The sequence below is a fragment of the Hemitrygon akajei genome, chromosome 6 (genome assembly GCF_048418815.1).
Source record: "Hemitrygon akajei chromosome 6, sHemAka1.3, whole genome shotgun sequence".
NCBI classification, from domain to species: Eukaryota; Metazoa; Chordata; class Chondrichthyes; order Myliobatiformes; family Dasyatidae; genus Hemitrygon; species Hemitrygon akajei.
This window is the reverse complement of record NC_133129.1, coordinates 170,889,138-170,904,049: the sequence shown is the minus strand read 5'-3', so window position 1 is coordinate 170,904,049 and position 14,912 is coordinate 170,889,138. Positions and strand designations below refer to the sequence as shown.

Here is a 14,912-nt window from a genome sequence, read left to right as displayed (position 1 = left end):
TGCAAAGGATTTAGTTTTAATTTACCCTTTCCCCCAAGCCCCACCATTACTTTGAAAGTAGTGGTTCTGCAGGAACACTTTCATTGACTTCGATCCATTGTACAATTTTCAGGAAATCAGAATTCAGATTCTTTGTTTGAACTTTGGTCTCCTGACTCACAATGGTTCACATCCTTAAGCAGGCAAAAAAAAACATTCTGACAACTGCAAGAATCTGCCCAGAAATAATCTTAAAGCAAGTTTTCCATATGATAATTTGTTTCTGTTTTAGATCATTGTATTTTATAGAAGAGAAGGAAATCCTTGGGGTTATCACATTCCTACCAATTCTGAAACCTGCCCAAGTTAGTCAGAAGCCCAAGCTTTTATTTTCCCCTGGAAACCCAGCAAATGATTTTGTTCAAATACACCTGATTTTGAGAGGCGAAGTGGAAGTCCCAGTAGGTACTACGTTTCAGGAGATGGTTAAGTTTCAGAGATGTGAGTTCAAATCCACCCATGAAAATTAATGGATATAAATACTCTTTCAAGAGTTAGTGTTGAACATATCATTAAAATCAATCTAGTTCAGTAGGAAATCCATCATTTCTACCTGACCATAGATTTATAGCCATATGGTTGACCCTTAGTTTTTTAAGCAAGCCACTTTCACCTAGAGGAAGCTCTAGACTGAAATATCCACATCCTGTCAGCAAATACGTTTAAAATATGTGAACCTCTTTCATTAGTTTCTCTCCTGAATTTCTGGTTCCTTCCTTCCTGAAAATATTGCTAGTTGCTGTCACATGGATAGTACTGATCAAAATGTCATTTCTCCCCCCCCTGTATTTGGGCTGTCCGACATTTCAAGCTATTCATAAATCTAAACTTCATTCAGATATTAAACACAAGCATGGTTCACAGGGTTTGAGTCAGAATGTATAATAGTGGTATAGAGGGAGGAGAATGAGAGTTACTGTCTCCATAGCAGCAGAATTGATTAGAATTTTTATTATATTTCCCCAGAACTTAATCTCATCATTATTTCAACTACAAAATTTGATCTAAAAATGCTTTTTAAAATGGCAAAAATTCAGTTCACAGTATTAACTGCACTGCGTGTGATGAAATTACTTTGGTCTGCAGCATGTCAATAATCTTTCACTTAGAATTAAGTTCTTCAGTCCAACAAATCTATTTTAGGCGACTCAGCTGAAAAATTGTTTAACTTGTGCATGGGGGGGGGGGCACTGGAGCACATCAGACTGTGCTCTGATCTTTATGGCTCTGCTGATTTGAAGATGCATGTTGCATGTGCCAAAATCTGAAACAATTTTGTCTATAATGAATTATTTTATGTTTATTGGAATGTTGAGTTTGTTTGAACTTACAGTTGGAAAGTAAATATATTGTGGTAAAACAGCCCAGGATTTATTTTTACCAGTCACAAAGCTAAGTGACCAGAAGCCTGGTGAAATGAGTAGGTTTAAAAGTTTCTTAAGAAGTGTTGGAGCAGTGGAGCAGTTTAAAGGCGGAGGCCAAGTACAACTTTTCTCAGCAACAACTGGCATAGTTCATCACCAGACAGTGAAGTGCACGAAGCTAGATTTTACAAGAATCACTGAAAATAAGCCGCTTTTCTGTCTTGCCCAGGATGACCTTCACAAAATTACCCATGTTTGCAATGTTATTTGTTTAAAAATTTTTTTATTTAGTGACAGAGCACAGTAACAGGTCCTTCTGGCCCAATTACACCCATTTGAACAATTAATCTGCTAACCCATATGTCTTTGGAATGTAGGAGGAAACTGGATCATCCAGAAGAAACCCACGTGGTCACGGGGATAATGTACAAACTCCTTACTGACAACAGTGGGAATTGAACCCGTGTCACTGGTACTATTATAGTGTTACGTTAACTGCTACACTACCATGCCACCCATTCTTGTTCTACTTCCAACCAGCCCAGTTCCCAATTGCTTGCCATTAGCAAAATGAGCTTTATGTGCTAAAATCCCAGTATTTCCACCAAACCATCGTTCTATTCAAATCATATGCTCTTTGCTTTTCTTTAAAGGGCTGAAACAGAATACACAGTGAGCTTTCTCCAAGAAAGAAAGTTTGCATTTATGCAACACCCTTCACGAGCTTTGAAACATCCCAAAATCAATGAAGAGCTTCGTGAATTAGAATTGGTATTTTAATGCTGGCACTGGACAAATTTGTACATCACCTGCTCCCAGTCTGCTATAGTTATACAGACACACACATGGACCAATTCCTCTGCTCTTCTTTGAACTGTTTTCATAGGATATCTTGCATCCAACTTGTGAAGGCAGAAGGGATTCTGGTTTGGTGTTTTATCCAAATGACAATATTAGCCCGTCGGAAGCGTAAATCAGCTCATTAAGTCCTTTATAAGCATCTCAGAATACATCTTGATGCTTGACTTTCTTTATAGCAGTTAGTAAGTAAAAGCTCTAATACTTTTTAGCATCTCACTGACTTTACTCTTGTTACACATGGAATTAGAAATGTGTTGAAATTTCTTCTTAAGTTTGGCTAAGAACTTGTTTATTGCTAAGTCTTTTGGGAGACTGAATTAAAAGGAAGTCAGCTATTGAATTGACTTTTTTTCTTACATTCTTCACATACATGAGTAAAAATCTTTACATTACATCTCCATCTAAATGTGCAATGTGCAATCATAGTAATTTATAATAATTTATAACAAATGGAACAGTCAATGTAATATAGAGTACACTCAAATCAGCATAAGTTCATCATTCTGATGGCCTGGTGGAAGAAGCTGTCCCAGAGCTTGTTGGTCCTGGCTTTTATGCTGCAGTACAGCTTCCTGGATGGTGTATCCATGGACATTTAACAAACACATTTTTTTTAGCTGGAGATACACCAATCAAATGACATAGATTCAGTTAACTAATTGATGTTTTTAGACTAACTTGCACCTTTTCTATTCATTTGAGCTATTTCTGTTTACGTTGTCATTTACAGCTGCATTGTTAATCTTAATGAGCTGAAACGCAGAAGAGAGCAACTTGGCCCACTGCATGTGTGCAAACCTTGGTAGAACAATCTAACCCTAATCCTTCCATGCTGGTCTCATTTTCTGTCTCTTTATTTCTCCCTCAGCTTGATTAGAAAAGAAGTCCTGAAGCAGTGTCAGTGAAGTTAACCTATTTTGCACCATATGGCAAATTGCCCTTCTAATTGTTACTGAGAGAGAGAGATAGATAATTAATTGTGCTGAGAAAATGGGCCAGAATTTCCTGAAGCACCTAATTTGGCAATGAAACTGTAATTTGGTCTGTTGTCCTCCCTGATTCTCCATTGGCGTTTTTTTGCATGGAATTGCAGGAGAGTCCAAATGGGCACAGTAATGCATGCCAAAGTGGGTTTAGCCAAAGACTAACATGCTAATCCCATTACACCCATGGCTGCACAGCTCTAACTCTGTAATAATATTTTGCTGGGCTACCATGCTGCCCTAACATGGGTGTTTATCCATATTATGTACTAGTGAAGAAACTATTGAAGAGAGCCAGAAGATAAAAGTTCCACCAATCTGATCAAACTTTTGGCATGAGGTCTTTCCTCTTTTTTGTAAATTACAAATGTAACAATGTGAGAGGTTTTTCTAGGAGTTGCATAACAATGACAAGTTATTTGTAAAGAGCTGTACTACACATGATGTTGCCTATAATTATACTTTACTACAAAGTGTGTGCTGACAATAGGAAACCCACAGGAGCGTATTAGCTCCTGCCTTAGTCCTAATGCGGGATTTTATGCTGATGATTGATGTTTCCATAGGTATACTCCTTCATCTCAACCACGAGGTAATGACGAAACTAAAGAGTGGCTGCGTTCGCACTCTGCGGGGGGACTGCAGGATAACAGCAACAATTCACCATTTTCTCCAGGATGTAGTATCACCTCACCCTCTGGAACAAGGTTTAACTTTTCCCAACTAGGTAAGTAAGAGTTTCAATGGAAGTATAGACTAACATCTCTTACCACATTTACCATAATCCTTTGGTCTGCGAGGATTTCAATAACTTAATGCTGGATTTACGAGATGCTGAATGTCTGGAAAAGAAAATGCCTGATGCTTGAATAGGAAGAATGGACAAGAAAGTTGGCTCTTGAGTATTTTCCTGAGGCATTTGAATCACTGGAATTTAGCAGATTAAAGGGTGTTGTTGAGAATGAAGTGGATTAGGTGGTTCACAAAACAGTAAAAATGAAGTCACAGAGAAATGCAGCGCAGAAACAGACCATTTGGCCCACTGAGTCTCTGCTAACTGTCAACTGCCTATTTCATCTAATTATTCATTAATCCCATTCTTCCTCTACTGTATCAGTAGACCCCAGATATTACTCACTACACACCAGGGACAATTAACCTACCAGTCCGCAAGTCTTTGCAAGAGGAAACCGGAGCACCCACTCAGCCCCAGGGAGAATCTGCAAACTCCACATAAACAGCCAGAGTCAGGTTTGAACCCAGGTTTGTCACTCTGAGGCATTAGCTCTACTTGTGCCACTATACTGCCCTCTGTGGCCTCACAGTGCCAGAGACCAGGGATCAAAGTAAATTTATTCTCGTAAGTATGTATACAGTATGTCACCTTTTCTTACAAGCATTCTGAGTACAACAGGGAACTACAATAGAAAAACTACCCACAAACAAAGACAAACAACCAATGTGTAAAAGAAAACAAATTACACAAATAAATAAACAATGTTGAGAACATGAATTGTAGAGCCCTTGAAAGTGTGTCCATATTTGTGGAATCAGTTCTGAGTTGAGGAGAATAAAATTATCTTCGCTGGTTCAGGAGCCGGATGGTTGAAGGATAATAACTGTTCTTGAATATGGTGGTGTGATCCCTAAGGCTCCTGTACCTCCTTCCCAATGGCAGCAACAAGAAGAAAGCATGGCCCCCACTGTGTGTGGACTTTGCACATTCTCCCTGGAACTATGTGGGCGTTCACTGGGTGTAGTGGTTTCCTTGTGATGAATGAAAGAGCAGTGTGAGGAAACAGAAGCCAAGATGTTGAGGCTCATAATATATCCGTTTTAAACAAACCTCAAAATTAAAACAGTAATTCCAGTGGGATATATTCCATACTCATTGCACAGTTTTGAGAGGAGACTTTACATAATGGAGTACAGGGTTAATGTTTTTACTGTTGGTCAGTGTCATAAGTAGACTTTTCTTATCAACAGCGAGTCCAACCACTGCTGCCCAAATGAGCCTCTCCAACCCCAGCATGCTACGATGTCACAGCGTATCCAATCAGGATGGGTCACATGATCCGTACAGCGATTCCAGATTTCGGAACAGTTCCATGTCATTGGATGAGAAGCACAGGACAATGAGCCGCTCTGGATCATTCCGGGATGGATTCGAGGAAGGTTAGCAACTATGGCAATGTATTTCATGCTAAGGAAAGCTAGCGTTTCAAAACAATGGATGTCTTTATCAGTGAGTATGGTCAGTGAAAGCATTTTTTTGAAATAGCAAATTCAAGGTAAATTTATTATCGAAGTACGTACAGGTCACCATATACAACCTGGAGGCCCATTTTCTTGCAGGCTTGCGCAGGAAAATAAAGAATTGCAATATAATTTGTGACAAACTAAAAATACACAAACAACCAATGTGCAAAAGAAGATAACTTGTGAAAATTTGAAAAAGGTGGATAGATCGATAAACAAACTAACTTAACGAGTTGCAGAGTCCTTGAAGTGAGTCTGTTAAGTTGTAGAATTAGTTCAGCGTTGTGAGTGAGGGTTTCCACATTGGTTCAGAACCTGCTGATTGAAGCATAATAACTGTTCTTGAATGTGGTGGTGTACATTGATATTCATTTCAAATTCAGTTCATCACTTTAAGTGTAATAAATAGTGAATATTTAGGCCAGCAAAAAAGAAACAACTGCAGGATGTTTTAAAGACCTACCTTCTGTAGACTTTTGACCTGTGAAAACATTGCAAGTACCCTGACATACCTCACTGAAAGATTTATGTATGTGAAGTCATGCTGTCCTCAGGCTGGGACTTCTCCTGTCTGAACAGCTGGATTGGTAAGAGCCAGAAGTGACCCTGGGGCAAGGTACCCTGGCTTGCTTTACTAACACGATGGAGAGCTGGGGAAATTCGGAGTTGGTAAAGTTCTATTTGAATTTCTCAGTATTTTACTTTCTTCCTTTTTCTATATTTTGTAGCCTGGGGAAAAATACACACACAGAACAACAAATACTTTTTTGGGTCTTAAATTCCTTTTTATCTATTTTAGATGTTTCATTGCTGAAAGAGGGTATCAAAATAAAAATGACAAAATAAATTTTTAAAAAAGTTCCCACTATTACAATCTCAGCTTAACTTCAGACCACACCCTTTTTACGTATGCAGTATGAAAATAACTAAAACAAAGTATACAGAACCATTAATGATAGTGGCAATTATTTGACACACACATGCTTAACTTTCAAACACATATGGACTAGACCTTGAGGTGAGTTCTCTTTGCTCATGCTAGTAGGCTGATTAAGGAGCTTCACAATCACACTATTCGATCAATTTTACTTGCAAATATCTTTCCTCACCATGCCTTTCTAGAACACGGTAACTCTTCGTTCTGCTCCATCAATGCAAAATGACATCATCGTTTTCTCTTAAAGGCACAGGCAGCTATTTAGCATTACCAAGGTAGATGCATAAGTGCACTTCAACGGTCACCTGGTTGCATATATATAACATGAAAGTATCGATTGCAGATTCTTCTTACATAGGTGATCATGGTCTCATGACCGTGATTGCTCTTGGCAAATTTTTCTACAGAAGTAATTAGCCATTGCCGTCTTCTGGGCGGTGTTTTTACAAGCCGAGTGATCTAAGCCATTATCAATACTCTTCAGAGACTGTCTGTCTGGTGTTAGTGGGCACAGAACCAGCACTTGTGATATGGACCAGCTGCTCATACGACCATCCACCACCTGCTTCCTTGGCTTCACATGACCCTGATTGGGGGCTAAGCAGGTGCTACACCTTTCCCTAGGGTGACCTGCGGACTAGTACAGGAACGGAGTGCCTTGCACTTCCTTTGATAGAGACACATTTCCATCCTGCCACCCAAAAAGCTCTTAATAAGACATGATATACCTCCTGAATTATCCTTGGGAGAAAACTGATGATCTGATGCCTTATTCTACCGCAGCTTGTTTTGTGAAGACATTGTTGATGTACTTTTGGACAGGGAGTGTGAGGATCTTGACCCGGTGATGAAAACGTCAGCTACGTCTGAGAGCCCAGAGTGAAAATGATAGGGCAATGCCCAGTGTGTCATCCACATTATGACTGGAAAATGGGATCAGGATAGTCAGTGGCTAGAATTTTATTTGGACCACTGTGCCTCAGGTATGGGTCTCAGGAGTCTAGGTCTGAGAGGTGGATGAGGACTGGAGAGTTGATTGCCATTGAAAGGAGCCTGACCATGCGTGATGGAGAGGAGTTGTCAACATTTCAGGTCAAAACCCTGCATCATACTACTTGAAGTATCAAGCATTCTTTTGACCTTAAAGGTGCTGCTCAACCTGTTGAGTTCACTTTCCAACATGCTGAGTCTCTTGTGTCTCCAGCAATGATGGATGGTTGGTGGGAGAAATCTTGGTGTGTGGATGGCTGCTTGAACCTGCGAAACAGGTCGATCATGGGTTCTAGGATGAGATCAAGTAAAGTGGTTGGGGTTAGTGAAAGTCCAGAGGGTGGCACAAGGGAATGGTGTCATCCTGTACGTCGGAAAGCATGCATGACTCATGCCTGAAGGTGTGGTGGATTTTCTAATGCGTAAGATAACAATCGGAAATGCTTGTTACTATATGTTGTCACAGAGTCATACAAAACATAAAACATAGAAACTGGCCCTTCGGCCCATCTAGTCCATGCTGAACCATTTAAACTGTCTACTTTCATCAACCTGCACCAGGATCATAGCCCTCCATGAACCTACCATCCACGTACCATCCAAACTTCACTTAAACGTTGAAATTGAGCTTTCATGCACCACTTGCACTAGCAGCTTGTCCCATACTCTCACAACGCTCTGAGTAAAGAGGTTTCCCTCATGTTCCCATTAAACTTTTCACCTTTCACCCTTAACCCATGATCTCTGATTGTAGTTCCACACAACCTCAGTAGACAATGCCTGCTAGTGTTTACCCTATCTATACCCCTGTATATCTCTATCAAATCTTCCCTCAACCTTCTATGTTCCAAGGAATAATGTCCTAACCTATTCAGTCTTTCTTTATAACTCAGGTCATCCAGTCCTGGCAACATCCTTGTAATTGTTTTCTATACTCTTTCAACCTTATTTACACGTGTCCTGTAGGTAGGTGACCAAAATTACACACAATACTCCAAGTTAGGTCTCACCAATGTCTTATACAACTTCAACATAACATCCTGTACTCAGTACTTTGATTTATGAAGGTCAATGTGTCAAAGATTTTCCTTATGACCCTATCTACCTGTGATGTCACTTTCAACGAATTATGGACATGTATTCCCAGTTCCCTTTCTTCTACAGCACTCCTCAGTACCCTACTGTCCACTCTGTAGGACCTACCCTTGTTGGTCTACAAAAGTGCAAAATCTCACTCTTGTCTGCATTAAATTCCATCGGCTATTTTTCAGACCATTTTTCCAGCTGGTCCAGATCCTGCTGCAAGCTCAGAGAGTGTTCCTCGCTGTCCACTACACTTCCAATCTTGATGTCATCTGCAAATTTGCTGTTCCACATTGCCATCCAGATCATTGATGTAGATGACAGACAACAATAGACCCAGCACTGATCCCTGCAGCACACCACTAGTGACAGGCCTCCAGTAAAAGAGGCAACTATCTACTACCACTCTCTGGCTTCTCCCATAAAGCCAGTGTCTCATCCAGTTTACTACCTTCTGGAAGAAAATATTTTTTTCAGCTGTATAATGGTTGAAAAACTGAAATAAAGATTTGCTTTATTTAATAAATATTTGTCAAAGCATACAGTGAAATACTAAGAAGTAGGTTCTATCTTGGAATTGAATTTCCAGGCAAGTTTTATTTTGGCATTTTGACCAACTGTTCCTTCTCGTTAAACAATTAATTTACAGCTATTAAAGGTAAACTCATTTGACAAAATTACAACACTGACATTACAGTGCTTCACCAGTGATTTTGAGCATCCTTCTGATGAAGCCGTGTGCGAGCTCATTGAAGATTCTCCTTTTGACTAACTTCCTGCAATCATTCCCCAAGTGAGCAATGGTGGCTCAGTAATGTTCTCACAGTGTCCACAGTCTGAATAATTCAGGTATTATTGCTGCCAGTTGCAGTTGAACTTCACACGTTAGAAACTTAAACACTGTCAGGGCTTTGCACATTTCCTGCCACTCTTTTTTAAAACTGCATTAATTTAAAATGCCAAATTGCAATGTCTTCAATGTTGCGGTTTGCAGAACATCATTGTTTGATGGCCTTGCACTTTTGTCACTTCTAGTACATGGTGTCTGCCAATTTATTTCAAGTTCTCATTAGGGACAGCATTTAGCCATGTAGCTGTAACATTGCACCCAAGCTTTAAAGGAACCTCCCACCACAGAAGAGGAACTCTTCCAGCAGCTGGGTGTGTTGCTGGGGAGTGAATAGCCGTTGCACGAATGGGAGGGATAAAGGAATGAGATCATGCATTCTGTTGTCAAGGGAAGCCAGACATGCTTAGGAAGGAGAGGTGTTCTTCATGGAACAGAGCCGCAGGGACCTTCCAGGGCAAGAGCCTGGTGCTCTGGCAGAAGAACTTTCTGCAACGAGTATGAACATGTAAATTGGAGAAAGCGTGCAATGCAAGGAAATTCCGGTGGCTGCTCCTGAGGGCTAAATTTCTGCCCTTGAGCATGGAGCCTAATGCTTGGGAGACTTGCGTAATGGAGCAGTGAGCAAGCACTGGGCACTGAGATATGGCAGATGTCATCAGTAGGAATTTAGAATGATCCTACAAGCAACGGGCAAAGCTGTTCTGACTCACATGTGACAGTGTCTGAGGCTGTTGATCCCAGTGAGGCCAAACTTCTAATCCATTTAAGTGGCACTGTTAGTAAAAGCTGGTTGTTCTGTGAGTGATTAAGTCCTGTCATTTCTCAGACTAGTGATGATGAGTATCATAGAAGAGATCATTTCTGACTTCTCCACTATTGTTGATAGCATTTGGGGGAGTTCCACACCAGAGGAAAAGTTTTAGGATAAATAACAATTCTTCTTCACTGGTTGGATCTCCTGAAGGATGTGTAACACCTACCCAACAGGCTGGTATATGTCGAGGGGAAAAGGAGATCCAGCCACTCACCAACCCCACCTCCCGTACACGCAGGTGCTGTGGGAATCAAGTTTATGCCTCGCGCACATATCAAACTCACACCAGATACTGTTATGGAATACACTTTAAAGATTTTACTAAAACTAAAATAGTACTATGCAATACAACATATATATGAAGGAAAATAAAATAAAAGGCACCAACTTATCAAAGTTCAGTCAGTTTAGTGCACATCGTTGGAGCTCAACCATCGAACCATTCGACCCCTCGTCACTTTCCTCCGACCTCCACGTCCTCGCACCCGGGACCACCCGGGTGGTCGACCAAGCAGTGCAGCGCACGTCCACCTTCCTCGGCGTCTTCTTCCCGACTCCCCTGAAAAGATCGCGAAACCCCCTGCTCCCAGACCCTTAAGACAAAATAACATTCCCCATTGGTCAACAAATGAATACAATCCCGATATCAGCAAGTCTAAAGCTAAACAACTGCGAGAGAAAGCACTTATCATACAAAGAAGCATTCCTACTCTTAACAAAACAAAGAAGCCATTTTGATTAACATACACAGTACATTGTACAGATGTGACAATGCCAAAAATAAGTACAATTTTCTTTCTGACCTAGGCTAAATTGAGTTTCAACTAATTTATATTTGGAGATGTTCAAAGGTCAAAGTAGTGGCATTGGGGTGGCTTGTCAGTCCCATGGCTTTATAGCAAACGGAGAATGGAGTGACAACATGGGCCACAGAACGGATTTGTTTTGCCTGTAGCTTGCTTTGGCTGCCATTATGCATGGTCATGGGGACACGGAACACAAGAACACCAAATAAAATAGGAGCAGGAGTAGGCCACCAAGGCCCTAAAGTCTGCCTTGTTAATCAATGTGATCGTGGCTGGTCCATGGTGATCTAAATTGCCTTTCTATGCTGGTTCCTTTTGCCCTCAATTCTACAATCTTTCAAAAATTTATCAACCTGCACCTTAAATATTTTGAATAATCTGGCCTATGTAATGTGGGGTAGAGAACTTCAGAGATTCTCTAATCTTTGTGAAAAGAAATTTCTACGCAGCATCTTTTAAATGAACAGCTAATCTTTTAACTATGTCTCCTTGTTCAAAACTCTCTTGCTAATAAAATTATATCAACATCTTCCCTATCATGGAGACACAAGAGTTTGCAGGTGCTGAACTCCTGAACAACAATCAACCTGTTGGAGGAATTCAGAGAGTTGAACAGCATCTGTGGGGGAAAGAGGACATTTCACGTCAAAAACCTTAATCAGAATCCATCATGACCGCTAGGATCTTTTGTGTTTTAATAAGGTCATCCCTCATTCTTCTAAAGACCCCTTATTCTTGTGAAGTCCAAAGAATACCCAACTGTTCACCTGTCTTGATGGGACAAGAGAATGATGCCCAGGGTAACACAAAAACAAAACAAAACTACACATCATTATGCTACTTGCATGCTTGAGGTGACTCATGGTTTGATGGTTATTATTCTTCCACCTCAAAGTTAAAAATACTTCACTTAACATGTTCAAAAAATGTGGTTGATCTCAAAATTTGCTTATTGTTACACATTGTTTATTATAAACCAACTTCCCTTTCCTTGTTGTGCTGACGTAGGCTTGATTAGCATTCCTTTAATGTTACTCAGTTAGGTCACCTCAAATGTGAAACAACGCAATCTTCCTAAGGAATGAGGGAAATTTTATTTGTTTTAAATGATTCTGTCTGATAATGTTACAGGAAAAAAACAACTAAAATTAACACAAAGTACACTGCAGATGCTGTGGTTAAATCAACACCTACAACACGCTGGATGAACTCAGCAGGTCGGGCAGCATCCGTTGAAAGGAGCAGTCAACGTTTCGGGCCGAGACCCTTCGTCAGGACTGAAGAAGGAGGGGGCAGGGGCCCTATAAAGAAGGAGGGTGGAGGGTGGAATGTGCCAGGTGAAAAACCAATCAGAGGAAAGATCAAGGGGTGGAGGAGGGGAAGCAGGAGATTCCATTAGATTCCCTTAGATTCTTTCTTCACCTCTCCTGCATATCCCCTCCCTGCACATTTTTCACCTGGCACATTCCACCCTCCCCCCACCTTCTTTATAAGGCCCCTGCCCCCTCCTTCTTCAGTCCTGACGAAGGGTCTCGGCCCGAAACGTTGACTGCTCCTGTCAATGGATGCTGCCCGACCTGCTGAGTTCATCCAGCTTGTTTGTACGTGTTAACTAAACTTAACTATTCCTGGAAAACCCTTTGAATTTATTCAAAGGACCCTTCAAAACAAAAATCATTTAAAATGTAGCCTTGTGAAGTGCACCAGTGAAGAAAGGGTGAACAGTTTCACGTTCCTAGGTGTCAATATCTCTGAAGATCTATCCTGAGCCCAGCAGTTACAAAGACAGCGGCTATGGTTTATTAGGAGTTTGAGGAGACTTGGTATGTCACCAAAGACTCCAGCAAATTTCTACAGATGTTCCATCGGAGCATACTAACTGGTTACATCACTCTCTAGCACAGAGGGGCTACTGCACAGGATTCGAAAAATCTGCAGAACGCACACTCAGCCATCTCCATCATGAGCACTAACATTGAGGACATCTTCAAAAGTTGATGCCTCAAAAAAGTGGCGTCCTTTCACCCAGGACATGCCCTCTTCTCATTGCTACAATCAGGACGGAGGCGCAGGAGGCTGAAGACACAGACTCAACACTTTAGAAACGGGTTCTTCCTCTCCATCACATTTTTCAAGACATTGAACTAACCTATGAATGCTACCTCACAATTTGTTCCTCTCTTTCTTGCACTACTTGTTTAATTTGATTATTTCAATTGTTACGTATTCAGGCAACAATAAATATAGATGAGATAGGCAAGGGTTTAACAACAAATAACACGTTTATTAAACACTGAAACAAACCCCCTCAAAAGTAAACAAACCCAAACGTAACCGGAAAACAGCTGCTGTGCGACACATTCACAGTTCTTAATAGCTTTGCAGTTCCAAACAGTCTTTAAAGCGGTATTGGGAAAAAACAGTTCTTTAGAACGATATGCCGAAAGTTCAAAAGCTCACAGTACTTTTAAAAGGAGAGACTTTTTAAAACGATGTAAATTCTCTTCCACGTCGATGTCCTTCGATTCCCCGGCGTCGAACTTTCCCACGAAGAATTTTATAAAATATAATGGCTCAAAAGTACTGACCTTTCTTCCCACACTATTCTCAATCCTTTCTGGTCAACCCAGGGATTAACAACGAGAATAGTCAACGAAATCCTTCCGAATGAGGAGCAAACAAGGTCGAACTCAATCCACCGTCGAAAATCGATTTTCCTCGATCTCCATCTTCCAAACTTTTGTTCACTCTCCATCAGCAAAGAAACCGTTGGCAGTGACCTTTTAAACTTTAGGCATTATATAAAACTTCATTTTTAACTAAACTGCGTCATCACATTAAATCACGCAGTGACATGAAGTCATCTTGGCAAATTCCGCCACGAACTGCCCCACCTGACAGGGTGGGTCTTCCTTTTATACCCTGTAGAAAAAACCTGTCACATGACCTCTACTGGCGGGAAAATGACATCACTCCACCATCACAAAACCATTACCTCATGTCCAGTATAACTTCAACCCCAGTCACGTGACAAGGGTACCACTGTCACGTGTCACGGGTACGTAACACAATACATATATAATTCTAATTTACAGGTATTTCTGTGCATTGCATTATACTGTTGCTGCAAAACAACACATTTCATGACATGTGTCAGTAGTATTAAACCTGAATATACCTAAAGTATTAAAGTTGAGTGCTGTTCTCCTGCGAAGTTCACCAGCTCAGCACAGATTTGGAACCTTTCCAGTGTCTACATCTCTGTAGTCCTTTGATTTAGCTTCTTGAGCTTTGGGAATATTGCTTGTCAAGCTTTTTTTTTAATTTCTGAAGTTAACAATGGTAAATTACTCAGGAGGAATGTATTGCAGGAATTCAGTTAGTGATGCACAACATCACTACTGCTTCTAGATAGTTTTACCAGAATGCTAATAGCTGATTAGTAAACAAATGCAAACATACTGTGCCCTATGCTCAAATAGAATAGACGAGGACTTCATTGAAGCAAGTAAACCTTAAAAGGCAAGCTTTGAATTGCATTTATTCTAGAGCAGGAGTCCCCAACCTTTTCTACCATTAACTGAGGAGTCCATGAACCCCAGGCTGCAGACCCCTGTTGTAGAGGCAAAGAGTCATTTTGGCAAGCTAGCTGTAAGATTTACAGATAGAGGGGCTGGACATGGAATGACCATACTTGGTCAGCTAAAGGCACTCCAATGATGGAGTGACAGAACAGAGAAGTCCAAGAAGCTGAGTTAAAAAGAGCATCTGGGTAACTATTATTTGGATATCATTCTGTGCTGAGATGATTGTTCGAAAGCGATTCTCTAAAATTTTGATACGGCATGCTGCAAGTATTGATAGTTTACATTATAAGTGCTGTTGGATCTAGCATCCTGTTTTTGTTCCAGATTTCAGCACTTGCA

General features: G+C 40.7%; 1 protein-coding gene across 6 annotated transcripts in view; it reads left to right on the top strand.

Moving 5' to 3' along the window:
- The window catches only part of nav2a (neuron navigator 2a), a 982,776-nt gene that overhangs the window by 891,245 nt on the left and 76,619 nt on the right, over window positions 1–14,912 (top strand). For all 6 annotated transcript variants that reach the window (XM_073049760.1, XM_073049759.1, XM_073049758.1 and 3 more), the window contains 2 exons: window positions 3,814–3,974; window positions 5,234–5,422. In XM_073049760.1, coding sequence (XP_072905861.1) covers window positions 3,814–3,974; window positions 5,234–5,422 — 350 coding nt within the window. The remainder of the gene's footprint in view (window positions 1–3,813; window positions 3,975–5,233; window positions 5,423–14,912) is intronic.